At 39.5% G+C, this 19,616-nt stretch overlaps 1 protein-coding gene across 5 annotated transcripts in view; it reads left to right on the top strand.

The window, feature by feature from the left end:
• Positions 1-19,616, top strand: part of RSPO2 (R-spondin 2) — a 185,301-nt gene that overhangs the window by 80,887 nt on the left and 84,798 nt on the right. For all 5 annotated transcript variants that reach the window (XM_089335585.1, XM_002710731.6, XM_008255829.5 and 2 more), the window contains one exon: positions 16,211-16,399. In XM_089335585.1, the coding sequence (XP_089191711.1) occupies positions 16,211-16,399 (189 nt within the window). The remainder of the gene's footprint in view (positions 1-16,210; positions 16,400-19,616) is intronic.

Here is a 19,616-nt window from a genome sequence, read left to right as displayed (position 1 = left end):
GCAACGATACTGAAACATGCACTTTTTTTTAAATATTCTTTTTACTTAACATAGCTAATGATATATGTATAAAGTCAATTGAAAATAGAACTCAGTAAAAAATAAGAGTGGGAATTAAGAGGGAAGAAGCTTGTAACTCTAATGCTGTATAGTTCTGCATGCATTCCTACGGACTTAATATTAAGTGTACAATTTAAAAACTTGACATGGAACCCGAAATCCCTTTAAGCTAGGTGGTAAAAATGCCATCTTAAGTGTTAAAGTGATCATATAGATAGAATTGAGTGTTAAAGGGATCATATAAATAAGATCAAGTGTCTGGTAATAGTAATAGATGGAACATTTTCTCCTTTTTAATTCTAACATGGGATGCAGTCCACAAGCAGACTTACAGAATGATAACTGCTTTAAACAGCACTCTGACCTCAAAATCAGCCCATTAGGCATTCTGGTCTGGCTGAAAAGCCCATGAGAGCATTTCAAGCATGGAAAGCCAAGACACTGTGGCGAAAAAATGTCAAAAATGTCCTACATGAAAGATCTCTGTGAGAGAGACCCCAGGGGAAAGAAAGAGCCATCAAAGGAAGAAGTACTTTTCTCTGAAGAGAGGAGAGAACTTCCACTTTGCTTATGGCCCTGTCTAAATACTGAAAATACCGACAGAGATTGTGGATTCAAAAGGCATCCATAGCTTTGCAGCTCTTGTCAAGAGCCTCAGGTGATCACTGACATCGTACACAACAGTGTTAATTGTTAAATAAACAACAGGAGTCACTGTGCACTTGCCATTTGGGGTTTCTGTCCTCAATGAATTGTATTGTGAGAATTGACTATAAAACTTGTTCTCAGTATCTTTGTGTGTGTGTGTGCAAATTGTTAATCTTCATACAGAGTTGGTCTTCTGTGTATAAAGTTAATTGAAAATGAATCTTAATGGAGAATAGGAATGGGAGAGGGAGGAGGAGGAGGGATGGGTGTGGGGGTGGGAAGAATCTCTATATTCCTAAAGTTGTATTTATGAAATTTGTACTCATTCAATAAAATATTTCTTTGGGGAAAAAATAAGACAGGAAATGGGGTGTGGGGTATATGGAAACTTGTATTTGTAACTTAAATCTATTTCAAAATAAGTTACTTTTCAAAAAATTCTTAAATTTCGGCTCCCACATGTGAGGGATAACATGCAGTATATGTCTGTGTCCTGCTTATTTCACTCAATATTATGTCCTCTACTTGCATCCATTTTGATGCAAATGGTAGAATTTTATCCTTTTTATAGCTGAATAATATTCCTTTGTATATGGATGTGTCTATGTATACATACACATACATACACACACCATATTTTCTTTATCCATTCATCTGATGGACACCTTTGTTGATTCCATATTTGGGCTATTGTGAATAGTGCTGCCGTAAACATGGTGCTACAGGTATCTTTGATACAATGTGCTCATGTCTTTTGGGTGTTTACCCAGTAGTGGGATTACTAGATCAAAGGAAAAATCTATTTCTAGTTTTCTGAGAAATCTCCATATGTCTTCCCTAGTAACTGCACTAAGCTACATTCCCACCAACAGCGTATAAGTGTTCCCTTTTCGCCACATCTTCTCCAGTATTTGTTAATCCTTGCCTTTTGGATTTTAGCCATTCTGACAGGGGTGAGGTGATGTCTCATGGTGGTTTTCACTTGCATTTCCCTCTTAGCTAGTGATGCTGAGCATTCTTCTATATATTTGTTGGCATTTGTATTGCTTTTTTGGAGAATGTCTACTTAAATCCTTTGTCCATCATGTAACTGGATTGCTTGTTTTTGTTTTTTAAACTTGCTGATATATTCTGGTTATTAATCCTTTGTCAGGTTGTGAATATTTTTTTCCAATTCTGTTGTTGGATGTCTCTTCACTCTGATTGCTTTACTGTGCAGAAGCAAGATAATATAACTTGTTTTACTGTTGCATAATAATGCCTGTCAACACTTAAGTGTTTTTTTATTAAGGCAGCTTCTTAAAGTTTTTTAAAAATTATCTTTGTTTAAAGAAATCTCCCTAGAACAGTGTAGCTAATAAGTGTTCTTCCCCAATTTTAAAATGGTGATGAAGACCTAGGGAAGTTTCCACATCTCTAACACATGGAGACTTTAATCTGGTTAGTTATGACACTGATTCTTCATGGGGACTATGTTTAAGACACCAGATAAGCTGTTCAGTTTGCTTTCCAAGGATTGTTTTAGAATTATGACAGTGTGTAAAAAGCAGGAGTTAGCAACCACTTTGTATTATAAGATGCAGGTGGCGTTTGAGGGATAGTTGAATCATTTGTACACAGTGAGTACCCATTTAATAGACAATTAAAAATAATTTAATTTGGGCTAGGTAGGCGGCGAAGATTTTCCTACAGGCAGTTGGCAGAGTCGGACACTATGGCGCTTATGTTTCAGTACCCAGCAAAATTGCAAAACTGTTTTTGAAACAGTGTTAGTGTAAGAAGTAGTTAAGCACTTTATGGAACAAGTACCTGGCTCTGTGTGTGAGCAGTTTGTTTTTTTCCATTTAAATGATTGGATTATCTCCTTGTATAAACATGGCACCAAGTGAGAGGTGGTTTTACAGTCTTTAGAAATGTATATATTTAGATCTACTCTTGTTGGGGTTGCCATTAGCACCGACAGTCTGTCAACATTTCCATGGGTCTTTTAAGTACATTGTGGAAGGGTAAGCCAACACTCAGCGTGAGTGATCTCTATTACAGAGTACTTTCTCACCATGGCGTACAGGGCTGCATGAATGCTAACTTTAAACAGACTTTGCTTTTGGCATTAGGACGGTTTTACAGAGTAAATGTTCTTCTCTCACAGATTCAAGCAGGTGGCTTATTTTATAGATCTAGGATATGATTCTTTGTTTCAACAACTCCTTGGAAAAATAAGCACTACCCAACCATCCTATATTGTTCTCCAGGTTGATCAGCTAATTGCTGTTACTGATGTTGCCAGTTGTGCAAGCTGAGGAGCTTGTGCTTATGGTGTTGTGTTTTTATGGTGTTGTGTTTTGCCCATTGAATAGCATAATGAGCATGTGCTCATCCTTAACGGTATGTTTTTCCCCCACAACCTGTTAGAATTAACATAGTATAGGGATATGCATGGAGGTTTTTGCATGAAGAATGGCTGTAATAGTGCTTGGTTTCCCAAAGTGAGTGTTAATTGTAGGAAATAGTCCATTTGGAGAACTGCATGTGCTAGATTGAGGGCTCCTTATTTCCTTGCTGGGGTTGATTCATTGCTGCTTGTTTTGTGTGTCCTGTCTTTCTGCATGCCTTTGGGTATTAACGACTATTTTGGAAATGTGTTTCTGGAAAATTCCTAAATCCCACTTCATTCATTTCAATTGTGTTCTATTTGAACTTCAAGCTCTGGCATAGGCTGGAGTATGACTGGCTCTCAGTGGTGCAGAGAACTGACATATCAAAGTGCTAATTTTAGCTTTCCTTTTCCTCTATGGAGCTGGCTCATAAGGATCAAGATCTGCTGGGTGCTTAACAAAGAGGCACCCAAAGTACCTTGCGTTTCCATTGAGTTTCCATTGATGTAGAATCAAACTCTTTGGAAATATCTGTGGCTCTGTCACTGGGTGTGTGGCATTGCCTTGAGCTGCTTACATTTGGAGTGAAATATGGTGAAGGGAAACTGCTTTGTCTCAAGGTAAAATATGTTGAGACAAAGTTGTTTTCTTCCGGTGATTGTTTCAGTGAGTCCTTTCATTCTCTTCCAGTTGAGCAGGTGGTCTTGAAGATGAGTGATGTTGTCCCTTGTTGGATTAGAATGAGAAGTTCTTTGTCATGTTCTGGAAAGAACATGTTCCATTGTGCCCTCAAACAGAACCACGTAAGACTCCAATCCACATGTATTTTGCAGTCGTGTCTTGGTCCATTAACTTTCCTTGACTTGCATTTATTGTGTGTTCTCAGCTGCCCTGTGAGAACTTGGTTCAATGGGACTTGGAAGATTCAGGACATGTGCCTTGTGGAGACTTACTGCTTCACCGTGCTGTGGAAAAATTATATGGGATAGGCATTTGGCTATGCAGCTGATGTTTGGGATGCCTGCACCCCATGTTGGAGTGCTTGGGTTCAAGTCCTAGCTGTACACATGATTGCAACTTTTGCTAATGCAAATCCTAGGAGTCAGGTGCTCTTAACTCTGCCACCTATGTTGGAGACATGGATTGGCTTTCTGGTTTCTGGTCCATTCCTTGATGTTGGGGGCATTTGGGGATTAAACCAGTGGATGGGGGCTCACTCTGTTTCTCTTTCTCTCTTTCTCCAATAAATACAAATAAAAAGATTCCTGCCAATGGCCATGGTTAATCATGGTTTAAATGTGCTTGCACTTTTAAGGGGCTGGCGTTGTGGGATAGCAGGTAAGAGCTGCTTCCTTCCATGCCAGCATCCCATATGGGTGCCAGTTTGAGTCCTGGCTGCTATGCTTCAGATCCAGCTCTCTGCTAATGTGCCTGGGAAAGCGGCAGAGGATGGCCTAAGTGCTTGGGCCCCTGCACCCCCATGGAAGACCTGGAAGAAGCTCTTGGCACCTGACTGGTGCAGCCCTGGTGGTTGCGGCCCACTGGGGAGTGAATCCGTGGATGGAAGGTCTTGGCCTCTCCCTCCCTTTCTCTCTCATTAACTGCCTTTCAGATAAAATAAATAAGTAACAACAAAAACAAAATGTACTTTTCAGGCACGGATCCAGGAGCATTACAGATACGTGATATGGTGCTGGCCCTGGAGAGTAATTAGGGATTTATAATTGTGGTAATTGTCTTCATTATTTGGGAAGATTATAACATTTTATGTGTTTAATCTATAGCTGGTGCTGTTAAATCTATAGCTAGTGCTGTGGCATAGCAGATAAAGCTATCACCTGCAGTGCTGGTACCCCATATGGGTGCCCATTCAATTCCTGGTTGCTCCACTTCCAATCTAGCTCTCAGCTAAGGCCTGGGAAAGCAGTAGAAGATAGGCCCCTGCACCTGCCTGGGAGATCTGGAAGAAGCTCCTGGCTCCTGGCTTTGGATCGGCCCACCTCCAGCAATTGTGGCCATTTAGGGAGTGAACCAACAGATGGAAGTTCGAAGATCACTCTCTCTCTCTCTGCCTGTGCCTCTCTGTAACTCTGCCTTTCAAATAAATCTTTTTTTTTTTTTTAAAAAAACTGATCCTACTTAATTTTCTTCTGCCATATTTTAAATTATCCAAGCTCTCTAGTTCTGAATTTTTGTACAGTACTTATATTTTGATAGAAGCAAAATAATCTGTTTAAAGACCTATAATCCTGATTTCATTAGTGAAATTCAGAACAAACTCCTGGCCTGGTGGTAATGACCATCGTGTCCCATGTTGGAAGGCCTGTGACTGATGCATGCCTGGGATTGCTGACTCCAGTTTTCTGCCAATGCAGATCCTGGGATCCAGCAGTTATGGCTCAAGTGATTGGGTTCTTGGCACCCACATGGGAGACCTGGTTTAGGTTTCTCTCTTCTGACTTGGGCCTTTGTCCATTCTTGGCCATTGAGGACATTTGAGAAGTAAATGAGCTGATGAAAGCTCTCAGCCTTTGTCTCTAGAGTGTAAAAAAAAAATCAAGAGTTGACTTTCATATTTTTGGGAGATTATAATTTTTAGAAATGGGGCTGGCGCTGTGGTGCAGCAGGTTAACGCCCTAGCCTGAAGTGCTGGCATCCAGCTCTCTGCTATGGCCTGGGGAAGCAGTGGAAGATGGCCCAAGTCCTTGGGCCCCTGCACCCACATGGGAGACCCAGAAGAAGCTCCTGGCTTCGGATCGGCACAGCTCCGGCTGTTGCGGCCAATTGGGAAGTGAACCATTGGATGGAAGACCTCTCTCTTCCTCTCCTCTCTCTGTGTAACTGACTTTCAAACAAATAAACCTTTAAAAATTTTTTTAGAAATTTTTTAAGAAATACATTTAAAGAATATCTCCAGTATTTCATCCCTGTCATCTTTTTAAAAAAGATTTATTTACTTGAAAGGCAGAGAGATAGAGAGGAGAGAGAGAAAGATTTTCCACGTGCTGGTTCATTCCCCAAATGGCCAGAATGGATGTGGGCTGGGCCAGGCTGAAGCCAGGAGCCAGGATCATCTTCTGGGTCTCCTAGATGAGTAAAGGAGCCCAAGCATGTGGGCCATCATCTGCAGATTTCCAGGTGCATTAGCAGGGAGCTGGATTGGTAGTGGAGCAGCCAGCACTTGAACCAGTGCCCACATGGGATGCCGGCACTGCAGGCAGAGGCTTAACATTCTATACCACATTGCTGGACTCCTGACATCATTTAGATGAATAAAATAGTATTATTTAGCAAATACCATTGCAATAACATTTTATCTTTTGTAGTGATTTACTAGAGAACAATATTATTAGGCATAGAGCTTATAAGGCTTTAACTTCCCGAAGAAATACTAACCTTGAGAAAATCATATTCATTGCCTTGCAATGTTATACTTTTATATAAAATTAAGCAAAGTATACTATGAAAGGCACTTCTCACTTTGGTTAAATCTTGAGTGGAACATTAATTCATGATCTTGGTTGCTTAATTGAGTTTTCACATGGTCGTATACATGAACACAGGAGTTCACCCCAGAGTTGCCGTGCTCTGGTAGGGAATCTCTGCCTACCTTGATTCATGCAGGATCTGACATGCATGTTACCTTTTATTGGTGCCACAGTTTGTTGCTGCAGTGTTCATATATGTATCTTGAATTTGGGGTTAGCAGGCATGTATTAGCAGTTTTACTATAAAATTGATAACATTAATACTAATGGTTCATTTAAAAAATCTACTCAACTTGCAACATTATTTAACCAGCAAATATGGAGTAGGGCTGAGATGCCAACAGCCCATTGTTCAGTCCCATTATTTTCAGAATTAGAAATCTGTAATTTTGTCAGGAATAGATGCCTTCACCTAGAAAGAATTTAGATTTCTTCTTGCTTGGCAAGGGCTAACTGCAGAAATCGGGGAACACTTACAAAAAAGTGTCAGGAGCATATTGGAAACAGATGGGCATTCAACACCTATATAAAAGGCTTGATGAGATATACTGTGGATAACTGGTTCTGATTTAACATAGGATAAAACTTGAAATATCAGTATTCAGAAGATGCCCAAGCTTACTTTGCAATTTAAGAACACTAATAAAATAATTAGAATTAAGGGTATAGAGTTCTACTTGTCTTATTTTTCTCTCCTGATGTAATTGTTACTGATGTAGATATTGTTATCTCATTTCTGCTTCATGGTTCTTGTTTTCTGGCCCCATATGTTCCTTTTCCTGTCAGTGAGATATGTGTGGGTTTGTGCTAGAATCACTGTCTATCACTCCTTACAGGATTTTTAATGTTTGCTGTGATGTATTTCATCTTTAGAATTTTGGGTGGGTCTAGATTTAGAAAAGTGTTTTGGTTGGAAGGATGAGGCTCTGGATCTCAGCAGGCTTCAGGGTTGGAAAAGTTGAAGCTTACAGAGAAAGAGCAAATAAACATGCTCATCAAAGTTGGGAATTAGGATCTGTTTATTCACCTGCAAACTAGAATTAAATCTCGTAGCTGTGGACAGAGCCATTTGACTTATTAATATCTTGATAAAATAAATTACTGTAGTCATGTTGAAATGTCTTTTTGCCTCTGTTTAAACTGAAAGGATGGTGTAGTTACCATACAGCAATGGAAATGTTCTTTTAAAATTAGTGTCAAGCTATTGATTTACAACATAGAAAAAAGGCCATAGGGATAGTTGTTGACACTGGACAATGGCTGATTAAACTGAAAAGTTTTGGATTTTGGACAAGAGGATTCAAATTGCAAGAATATCCTATACCCTTGTCCTTCAGCAATTAGCAGTGTTAAGAGCGACTGAAGACTGGAGCAAGGGGGAGGGAGCATTTCGGCTGGGTGTGGCTCCCATCTCTTTGCTTTAAGAGAATTCCTCGTGTGGGGTTATAAAGATATCTAAGATACAGACTTTTTGGTAAGTATTCTCAATTGATTTTCAGTGTTTAACTCTGTCAAGGTTCAAATAAACAGAGCAATGCTTTTAAGAATACCTTCTTAAAAATAAATGTCAGGCACAACTTGTTGACTCTGAAATCTTTGTGGTCAAGATGAAAGTTGGCTTCTGATACATAAAAACAAAACAAAAAGCCTTTAATTTGTGCTGATTCTCTTGGTTCTGTAATTTTTCCTCTATATTCCTTCTGTGAGTGTGATTTATGGTGATGAAGAGCTTTTGGTTTAACCTTTGAACTGAAAGTATAGTTTCAATTTTAGTTTATGATGGTGACTGCAGGATGGAGAACCATCTCCTTGAATTCTCTGCTCACTGACAAAACTAGCTTTTTGGATTTGGATAACTTTGATGTTTATTAAAATCTGTAGTTAAAGTCAGGAGCAGAGGGAGGCAGCAGAATTCTCAAGACATGTTGCAGAGGGCTCTCTCGTGGGGGCTGCTTTTCATGCCACTCCAGCCAACAAGCCCTGCCTTACTTTGGCATAGATAAAGGGATGTCTTTCACAAGAGACTTACACATTACTTCTGTAAATGTCATGCTATTGGATCTCTGTGTTTAAGGTTAGTTGTGTTCTTGGACAACCCTGAGAATAAAAGAGGTGAATTCTCCCAGGTCACCTCCAGGTCACCTCCCTCTTCCTCACATCACTTCTGAGTAGTCCCAGTTTCTATTCCTTTCCAGCTTCCTGTGTTCCTGTCTCCCTACCTCACATTTTTACCATTTTTCTTAAAAAAGCTGAGCTCTCTGGTTTTTGAAACTCAATCACTGACACCCTGCTCAGGACACCTAAGACAATCCCAGAAGAAAACGTCTCCAGAAAGCTGCTGGGGGTAGTTTGGGGTTATTTTTGGTTATCTATGTGAAAGTGCTTTCTGCATCAAAATCATCTAGTCAAAGTAAGGCACTAACAGAAATATTGCAATGAGTGAAAAAAGCAGGAAAGTTGAACTCAACAGTAAAATGTAGAGTGAAGTAGCAGAGACAGGCCTGGAGCTTGGTGCTATAAATAGGAAAGAAATAATAAGGGCCTGAATTATGAGAGGATTAGAGGAAGTCACGGAATTGAGGGATGGAATCTAATATTTAGGAGGGAGTATGGTATTACAATGAAAGCTAGAGGAAGAACACTTCCAGTAGTGCAGGTTACTGGTGTTACAAGGGCCATAAATTGAGAATTATGTCTTCAAGTGAAGATTAGAAAACTGATTGATTGTCATCTGCAAAAATGTAGTCTTAGAGATAATTGGTGGGTGGACATGGTAAGTAAAGGCATAGGTAAAACTGACACTTAACAGTATATAGGATAGTGATATTGTTCTGGACATTGCTCTAGAAAGATCCTTACAATTTGACTGAAACTCAGCAAGTTATGACACTATATCCAGAATGATCACATTCATAAAAAGAAAATTATGTATTACATACATGCATACACCTCAAAGGGGATATAGGGACATTCAATTTCTAAGATGTTATTAGTAATTGTATCTAAGGGAGCCCTTTTTTTTTGTTTGAATTAGTTCCTCAGCCCTGTGATGGGCAGTTGCAAATTTAAGGAACTCAAGTATTAAATAAGAAGTTACTTAGAACGCCTGTGTAGGCTTAGAAGCAACAGAATGTCCATGAAATCTACTGAAAGTGCAGATAAAAGCAGCTGAACAATCATTAGAACAGTCTTGACTGGTTACATTGGCTCTGGTTCTTGGACTTTGAAGGGCCTTTGTTCTTTCATGACCTCCTACCTAAAGGTACATTCAGCCCTGGTTTGGGGATATCTCTGGAAGAAAGATTATAAGATCTAATTGAGGCTATGGGACCAGGAAGATGGAAGGAAACTGTCTTGTGGTGCTGAAACCTATGGAGTTCTGCAACAAGTGTCTACAAACACATTGGCTGTTGAGTTGTCATAAGCGAAGAGATGTGGTGTGCCATGTTTGCTATTTAGATGTCTGAACACCTCTTGCTTGATATTTTTCACGAAATAATGATTCTACATGGGACTAACAGGATGCTGTCTCAAAGCTCAAAGTTTTAATAATTGATGAATTTCTGCTCTTTACCTCTTGTTTCTTCCTTTATTGGATTAATTCAATAAAATGAAGTCATTGTGGCCTCTCGTATCCTGTTATATTTATCTCTGTTTGCAAAAATCAAGTTACATGAATTTTTTATATTTTAGAAATTATATTGGGATTTCAGTTCTAAATTTTATACCAGATCTAGAAAGAGTATTTTGTTCCTTTTAAGTTACCTTTTTTTTCTTTAACCATTATATGTACTGAACTTCAAAAGGTTCTTATTGATTTTTTTTTCAGGTGCTATTTTGACTTTATGTAGTACTAGCTTTCCCTACTTTGTCCCTCTAATAGATATTCATGTTTTAAAAAGGCTAAAAACTGAAAAATGCCTTATGAATGAGTACCTAATATAATTTAGTCATCAAAATAGATGGAATTACAAGTAACTACATTCTTAAGTTAGACTATAGCTTTCCTATTCATTTATCTTTTTAAAAATGTGTTACAATTTATAACTATGCACGTGCATTCTATAAATGCACAGTTTTTACAAGTACATGAATTTGTGTAACCAATATCTAATTGAGATACAGAACATTTTCATTACTCTCCTTAGTGGGTTGACTAGTGTCCTCCCCAAATACATGTCCACTTGGAACATTAGAATGTCACCTTATTTGGAAATAGGGTCTTTACAGATGTTATTAGAATGTGGATAAAGATGAAATCATATAGAAGTAAGATGGATGCTAAAGCTAATTAACATGTCTGTGTAAAGACAGATACAGGAGAGGAAGACAGAAAACAGGAAGATTGGATTTATGCCGCCATAAATCAAGGAATGTCTGGGGTCCCAAAAGCTGGAAGAAGCAAGAAAGGATTCTCCCCTATGGTTTTCAAAGGAAATATGGTCCTACAGATAGCTTGAATTCAGGCTTCTAGGCTCCAGGATTGAGAGTGTAAATTCCTCTCATTCAAGTAATCAAATTGTTGGACTTGGTTATATTAATTCCCATGATACTATAACATTCCCAGAATTCCACAGTGCTGCTTTCCAGTTGGTCCTCAAAGGCATTTAGCGTTTTTATTTTTATCTCCACATGTTATCTTTACCTGTCCCTTCACTATCAATGAAATTATATTGAGCATACTGTGTGTGTGTGTGTGTGTATGTGTGTCTGAATTCTTTTGACAAACAGAATTGTGTGGATTTCATTCCTGTGTGTATGTATATTTTGATAATTTCTAATATTGAGTACAATTCATAGCATGAATATACCAGTATTCCTACATTTTGTTCATAGACTTTTGAGTGGTTTCTTTTTACTCATTTTGTACATTATATCTACTTTTATCTATCTTTTGTTTAAAAGTTGTTTGGCCTATTTTTGCAGTCAATATCTTAACATTATAGCAAGTACATTTTACTTAAAGTTGAATTTATATTGGATTTCTTCACTGGTATGTATAGTGCTTGAATGTTTGAATGTTGGCTGTCCCTAATGTGATACATGTTACTGATTTTGAATATAAAATACTTGAAAAATGCTACCTTTAAAACTCTATACTTTTATGGATAGACCCACATATTTCTCAGTTGGTGGGATCACTATTGCTAGTTGCATACTTTTAATTTTCCAACATACACATTATTTTCTTTGAGTGCTATTTTGGTGAACAAATACCTAGTCTTATTCTAGCTGAAATATATTTTGTTCTCATTCTTGGACTATAATTTAGCAGATTATAGAATTATTATTTGGTAGTCAGTATCCTACATGTGTTCTTTAGCATGTAGGATATTTACATGTAATATTTACTGTTTCTGTTAAGATGTATGCTCCCAAAGATCTATTCTTTTGTAACCTGCTGTTCTTCTCTGGTTTGACTTTATTCTTGAGTATAGATAAACTCTGTTCAGATACAGGCTTGGTTTCTAACTCTCCCCAGGTTTGCCAATTTTTTATCCAAGAACTGTGTGTCCCTCAATTCTGGGAATGAGTTGGTCATGATCTGTTAGAATAGTATGTCTTATTCATTCTCTCTGTACTTACCTTTTATAGTACTTACTACTCATGCCCTGAGACTTTGCATTTTTCTTTATATGCTGCTTCTCATTTTATCTTGTTTGATGCTATAGCTATTTTTGTAAAAATTTATTAACGTAAACAGAACAGATTTCATAGGTATAGTTCTAAGAAGATGACCATACTTCCTTCCCTCCTCTTCTCCCTCCCTCAAGACCTTTCCTTCCTTCCCTCCTTTTCTTTTTTAATTTTTGCAAAGACATAATTTCAGTGCACTCTAGTCATAGGCTTAATTCAGCACTAGCCATAATATTCAACAAATAAAAAGTAGGAAGACCATAGTTCCACAAGAGTATAAATGAGCTCAAACAACAAACAATCATAAGACAAGATGTCCAATTCATTCCTATGTCTTTGTAGTCTATGTTGAATACCACATACTAGAGAAAATATACAATATCTGTTTAGATAATTGGATTATTTCACTAAGCATAATGGTTTCCAGTTGCATCCATTTTGTTGCAAATGACAAGATTTCATTCTTACAGCTGAATAGCATTCCATAGTGTATATATATTACATTTTGGTTACTCAGTCATCAGTTGATGGACATCTGGGTTGATTCTATATATCAGCTATTGTGAATTGAGTTGCAGTAAACATGGGGGTATAAATCACTCTTTAGTATGCTGATTTCATTTCATCTGGGTAAATTCCCAGGATTGGGATGGCTAGGTCATATGATAGATCTGTTTTTGGATTTCTGAAGAATCTCCGTATTGTCTTCCAAGATGGTTGCACTAGTTTACATTCCAACCAGCAGTGTGTTATGGTACGTTTCCGTCCATATCCTCACCAGCATTTGTTTTTTGATATTTGAGTTATAGCCATTCTAACTGAGGTGAAGTGAGACTTCATTGCAGTTTTGATTTGCAGTTCCATGATGACTGGTGATCCTGAGCATCTTCTCCTGTGTCTATTGATGCTACAGCATCAATGCTGTAGCTCTTTAAATCTGCCTTTTGGTTATGTCACTCTTTTCAAGTCTACAATTCGACTTGTCCATAGAATATTTTTTTTTGGTTTTTAAGTTTTCATTTTATCCTAACTTCTGCATTTTCTTTTCCTCATGATTTCTAGCCTTAATCTTTTCAAATATTTCATAGATACTCATTTAAAATTCTTCTAGAATGTTCAGTTATTCCTGATTCCTTAGGTATGCATGTTCCTTCTTGGTGATACTGATGACTCGTTTTCATGGTGTTTTGGTTTGTAGTTTATTCATCTTGAGGTTAAAGTAGTTTTTGCATGAAAGTCCCAGGTTGCAGGATTATAGAAAATTTAGAGAGTAGTTTTATGTATTTTTGTTTGTGACTTGTTCTGGATCTGGATAACTTCTACATAAAGTTGTTGAATTGGGGACCTAAGCAGGGGTGGGAAACCTTTTTTCTGCCAGGGTCATTTGGATATTTATAACATCATCTGCAGGCTATACAAAATTATCAACGTAAAACTTATCCTGCTAGACTCACAGAGGGACAATCACTTTAAGACTCAGCCCCTAAGGCATTCTAATCTAACTGAAAAGCCCAGGGGAGCATTTCAGGCATGGAAAGCCAAGACACACTGGCAAAAAATGCTCTTCATAAAGGCCCTCTGTGGGTGAGATGCCAGTGGAAAGAAGCAGCCACCAAAGAAGGTTGTACTTTTCTCTGAAGGGAGGAGAGAACTTCTGCTTTGCTTATGGCCTTGTCAAGCTAGTGGATCCTAAAGGCTTCCATAGCTGAGGCAGCTCATGTCAAGAGCCTTGGGTAGAGGGGGTGAACCAATGGAAGGAAGACCTCCCTCTCACTCTCCCCCCTCCCCCTCCCCCTCCCTCACTCTCTCACTCTCTCTCACTCTCTCTCACTCTCTCTCACTCTCTCTCACTCTCTCACTCTCTCAAATAAATTAATTTAAAAAAGAGCCTTGGGTGATCACTGATGTCATACATAAGAGTGTTATTTGCTAAATAGATCACAAGAGTCACTGTACACTAACTTGCCCTGCAGGACCTCTGTCCCCAAACAGTTGTATCATGATATTTAATAGTGGCCGGTGCCACGGCTCACTAGGCTAATCCTCCACCTGTGGCGCTGGCACACTGGGTTTTAGTCCCAGTCGGGGTGCCGGATTCTGTCCCAGTTGCCCCTCTTCCAGCCCAGCTCTCTGCTGTGGGCCGGGAGGGTAGTGGAGGATGGCCCAAGTGCGTGGGCCCAGTACCCGCATGGGAGACCAGGAGAAGCACCTGGCTCCTGGCTTTGGATCAGCGCGGTGCGGCGGCCATTGAGGGGTGAACCAACAGAAAAGGAAGACCTTTCTCTCTGTCTCTCTCACTGTCCACTCTGCCTGTCAAAAAAAAAAAAAAAAAAAGACTTAGTAGTAAAACTGATTTTCAAGAATCATTTCCTTTTAGTGTATTAAATGGAAGATATTATTGTGTCTCAGAAATTATGTCTAAGCTCACAAAAGATGTATCATTCTTGGGTTCTTCTTTAAAGATAATTAAGTTTTTAAAAGGAAAATGGGGGAAGAAGGAAGGGAAAAGAGGAAGGAGGAAAAATGAAATTGCCATCAAGAAGCAACAAAACTGAACAGCCCTTGTCTAGACTGTTGAGGAAGAGGCTTTTTTTTTTTTTTTTTTTGACAGAGTGGACAGTGAGAGAGAGAGACAGAGAAAGGTCTTCATTGGTTCATCCTCCAATGGCCGCCGCATCGATTGCGCTGCAGCTGGCGCACCGCGCCAATCCGATGGCAGAAGCCAGGTACTTCTCCTGGTCTCCCATGGGGTGCAGGGCCCAAGGACTTGGGCCATCCTCCACTGCACTCCCTATCCATAGCAGAGAGCTGGCCTGGAAGAGGGGCAACCAGGACAGAATCCGGCGCCCTGACCGGGACTAGAACCCGGTGTGCCGGCACTGCAAGGTGGAGGATTAACCTATTGAGCCGCGGCGCCGGCGAGGAAGAGTTTTCTTAGTTCCCCTCTCCCCTCCCCTGGGATCTCACTCGCAGAGATGTTTCATTTTAGATTTTTTTTTTTTCTTTCTTTGCCAGAATGTCTTGGCTTTCCATGTCTAAAATACTCTGACAGGCTCTTCAGCCAGATCCGACTGCCTTAAGAGCTGATTCTGAGGCCAGGGTGCTGTTCACGACATCTGCCATTCTATGAGTCTGCTGTGTATGCCGCTTCCCATGTTGGATTGTTCTCTCCTTTTTGATTCCACCAGTTAGTATTAGCAGACACTAGTCTTGTTTATGTGATCCCTTTGACTCTTAGACTTATCAGTATGATCAGTTGTGAACTGAAATTGATCACTGGGACTAGTGAGATGGCATTGGTACATGCCACCTCGATGGGATTGAATTCGAATCCCCTCGTATGTTTCTAACTCTACCGTTTGGGGCAAGTCCAATTGAACATGTCCCAAATGTTATATTTATGAGATACATACAAATAGAAAAACTTATCCTGTGTTGAATTTTGAGTCCTGCCTGCTGTTGAGTTTGCAGGGCCAGACCAAATGATTGTGGGCCTTCTATGATCCATAATTTGATTCTGGATCCCACACTTAGCTGTCATGCGGGCATGGAATAGGGATGGGGTTTCCTCTCTACTGCGCTCTTCCCTTCTGTGCCATCAGCCCAGGGTTGGAATCCTGTTCTTTGGCCAGTTGGGATGGGGGTTGGTGGTACTTGTCATGGACAAACAGCTTTCATGACTTCTGACTAAGGGAGCTAAGGCTCAACTCTTCACATGGGTGTTTCTTGGCCTGGATCCAGTACTCCAGAGGAAGCTCTGTCAGTGGCCTTATATCCCCACGAACCATTTGGTTTCAGCTTCTGGCCTCAACTTTGCATCTGCTGTGTTTCTTCTTTGTTTCTAACTTTGGTTGTATTTTAACCTTTTTGTATGTGTGAGGGCGGGGGATGGCATTTTACTTAGTATTTCTAGGTCAATTGAACAGAAAGAGACATTTGTCCTTTCGTCATGATGTATTGACCAGAATGTTTAAACACATTTTTGTTTCTTTTCTTTTGCAGCTAGTTATGTATCAAATCCTATTTGCAAAGGTTGCTTGTCTTGTTCTAAGGACAATGGGTGTAGCCGATGTCAACAGAAACTGTTCTTCTTCCTTCGAAGAGAAGGGATGCGCCAATATGGAGAGTGCCTGCATTCCTGCCCATCAGGGTACTACGGACACCGAGCCCCAGATATGAACAGATGTGCAAGTGAGCATTTGACTTTAATCTGTCCTGTTTTACTAGAACTTAGGTTATCCTCTAAGTTGAAAATGTTTAATTTCTAACTGGCTATAGAACTAGTCTAAGCTCAAACTTAAAAAAATAAGTAGGGTGGGAGAAGAGAGCTTTTACTTTATATAAGTACATCACACAGTTACACACACTTTTTGATTACCTACTTATCTTTTTATCACAAGGATCCAAACACAAGCTTGCTAGGCAGATCATTGTAAAGAGTACTTAGGGATTGCCAACAACAAAAACCAAAAAACCAAATATCAAACCATGGACAACTTAAATTCTGTGTACTGAGAACTTATCAGTGAACATAACAGTTTCTTAAGCTTTTCTCTTACCTGAACTTGTAATATATGGCTTTAGTATGACCTATAATTATGCATATGCATTTTAGGTTCTTTGAAGCACCATTACTGGTGAAGATGTAAGTAAAATATTTAACTTAATTCAAAGTATCCAGACTCCTGATTTTAATGCTGATTTAAAAAAAAAAGGTTAATAAGAAATAACATCCTATATCTGGGCATGAGGGTACAACTTTTCATTTTTAATGCAAAAATGACTGATGGAATGATTCTCAACAGTAGAATTTGAGGTTGAAAGAAAGAATAAAGTAGTTACCAAAGGGACTTCTTAAAGGAGCCAAGGAAAGGAGAATGAAATAACAAATGGTAAGCTTTAAATAATTTAATACATTAGGTGCTACATCAGTAGGCATTAAATCTCTTGTATGAGAGTGATTTAATTCTCTAATATATACCGTGTACATGACTCTTCAGCCCAGTTGGTCTTCAGATAAGGAGGGAGTTTGAATTGCATCATCCAAGGACAATGTTATTTTAGAAGGACACAGAACTACTGGGAAGTATTTAAATAAATTCTGGAAAGAAGGAATCATTTATGTGTGAAAATAGTATTTTTAAAATTTTTATTTCATTTTATTTTATTTTGACAGGTAGAGTTATAGACAGTGCGAGAGACAGAAAGAAAGGTCTTCCTTCCGTTGGTTCACTCCCCAAATGGCTGCTACGGCTGGCCCGAAGCCAGGAGCCAGGTGCTTCTTCCTGGTCTCCCATGCGGGTGCAGGGGCCTGAGCGCTTGGGTCATCCTCCACTATCCACCTGGGCCACAGCAGAGAGCTGGACTGGAAGAGGGGCAACCGGGACTAGTATCCGGGGCCTATATGGGATGCCGGCACTCCAGGCAGAGGATTAGCCAAGTGAGCCACGGCGCCGGCCCCGAAAATAGTATGTTTAGAGCACAAGTCTCCGCTAGGATGCAATTTGGCATTTTAGCAAAATTGTTGGACATTTTGTGTCCTTGGTCCCTGTCTACTGAATACTTGTGCCCTCAAATTACAGTCCCCTGACATTTCAAAACACCTCCTAGGAGAGCATAACCATCCCTGGATGAGAGCCATTGAATTAACTTGTGCTTAGTGAGAGGTGTGGTAAAAGTGAGTTTGGAAACGAAGACCTGAGTGCAATTGAAAAAGGACTTGGTGACAGGCTAAGTATGGATATTATCTAGGGTATTGAACCTGCAGTGGATTAAAGTGATTATTTGGGATAATTCTAATAAATTGAAGGAAATGAATTGAATGGGACAAAAAGTAGAAGAAGCCAATCAGACTAGAAATTTTGTTCTAATGAAAGGTTTGTCAATAATGAATTTGAGGGGGCCGGCGCCGTGGCTCACTTGGTTAATCCTCCGCCTGAGGCACCGGCATCCCAAATGGGCACCAGGTTCCAGTCCCAGTTGCTCCTCTTCCAGTCCAGCTCTCTGCTGTGGCCTGGGAGGGCAGTGGAGGATGACCCAAGTGCTTGGGCCCCTGCACCTGCATGGGAGACCAGGAGGAAGCACCTGGCTACTGGCTTCGGATCAGCATAGCTCTGCCATGGCGGCCATTTGGGGAGTGAACCAACGGAAGGAGGACCTTTCTCTCTGTTTCTCTCTTGATGTCTAACTCTGTCAAATTAAAAAAAAAATGAATTTGAAAGGCTTTTCCCGTAGAATCAACTGGACTTGGTAGCTAATTGTATAGAGGAGAATCGGCAATCAGATTTGATCCTAAGATTTTCAGCTAAGGAATAGTTTTGCTGTGATTTACTGCCATTTCATGGAATTGTTGGAAGTTGTATCCCTCAAGTAATTAATTCAAAGTATCAATGGATTGCCTAACTCTTACACATCTGCGTTGCTTTGTTCTTAAGCTATATGGCTTAGGTGAACTACTAATTTGTCTCTCATGGTTTATGAACTTGCATAGGAACAAAGGGTCTATCTGGAAGCAGTTTTTTCTTCAGATTTAGACAGTTCACGGAGGGGTTTCAAGTCCTGGCTATTCAGTGCATTTGCCTTCCTAGACTATTGGTGTGCACGGGAGACAGAGCAAGAGTGGAGGGGGATCTGAGCTATTTATTTCAATTTATAGAGCTAGCATTATATATACCATGTATGGACAACTGGCTGGCTATGTGATGTGTTACTCAAATGTGGACATTAGAAATGCAGGAGGCTGCTATCAATAACTATGTAGAGAAGGTAAGTGCAAACCAGGATGATCCTGGGCAAACTGGTATGGATGGTCACCTCAGCAATGAGGTCATAGTGTTTCAACAGAATCTTCCTTAGATAATTCCCAAGCACATTTTGGCTAAGTAGATCCCTGTTCTCAGAAGTGGAAAACAGAGCAGTGACTGTAAATCAGCCTTGGAAAGAGATTGTACTTGTGATATGGATTGGCTATATAATTATACTTATTTTAAGTGACTGTAATCAATGTTGGAGTTACCGATCTAGATCAAATCACTACTTTTCTAGTATAGATGGGAAGTGCTCAATAGCAAGATTGCTGTGAAGCAAAGGGGAAGTGAGAAATTTCTTTATTCTTGGTACATGACTTTGGATGACCTTGGTTCTTCTACAATGATTTGCTTTTTTCATAGATATTGCATCTATTGCATTAATATTTGCATTTCATTGAAATGATGAGATTAAACTGGAAAAACTCACAAACTGAGAAATTTAAGTCATAACCACTTTTAAGATATTATTGCTCAACGGCAGAGAAGCAAGGTATACTTCAGGCAATAATAGCTTACATCTTAAAAGTGAAGCTTGGTCATCCCTTTCCTAATCACCAGTGTAAGATTCCGAGTGTAAACTGATATTTCTTCTGAAGGAA

This window comes from Oryctolagus cuniculus, chromosome 6, assembly GCF_051225735.1.
Source record: "Oryctolagus cuniculus isolate XC-2025 breed Fujian yellow rabbit chromosome 6, ASM5122573v1, whole genome shotgun sequence".
Lineage (NCBI taxonomy): Eukaryota > Metazoa > Chordata > Mammalia > Lagomorpha > Leporidae > Oryctolagus > Oryctolagus cuniculus.
This window is presented reverse-complemented; position numbering and strand designations above follow the sequence as displayed.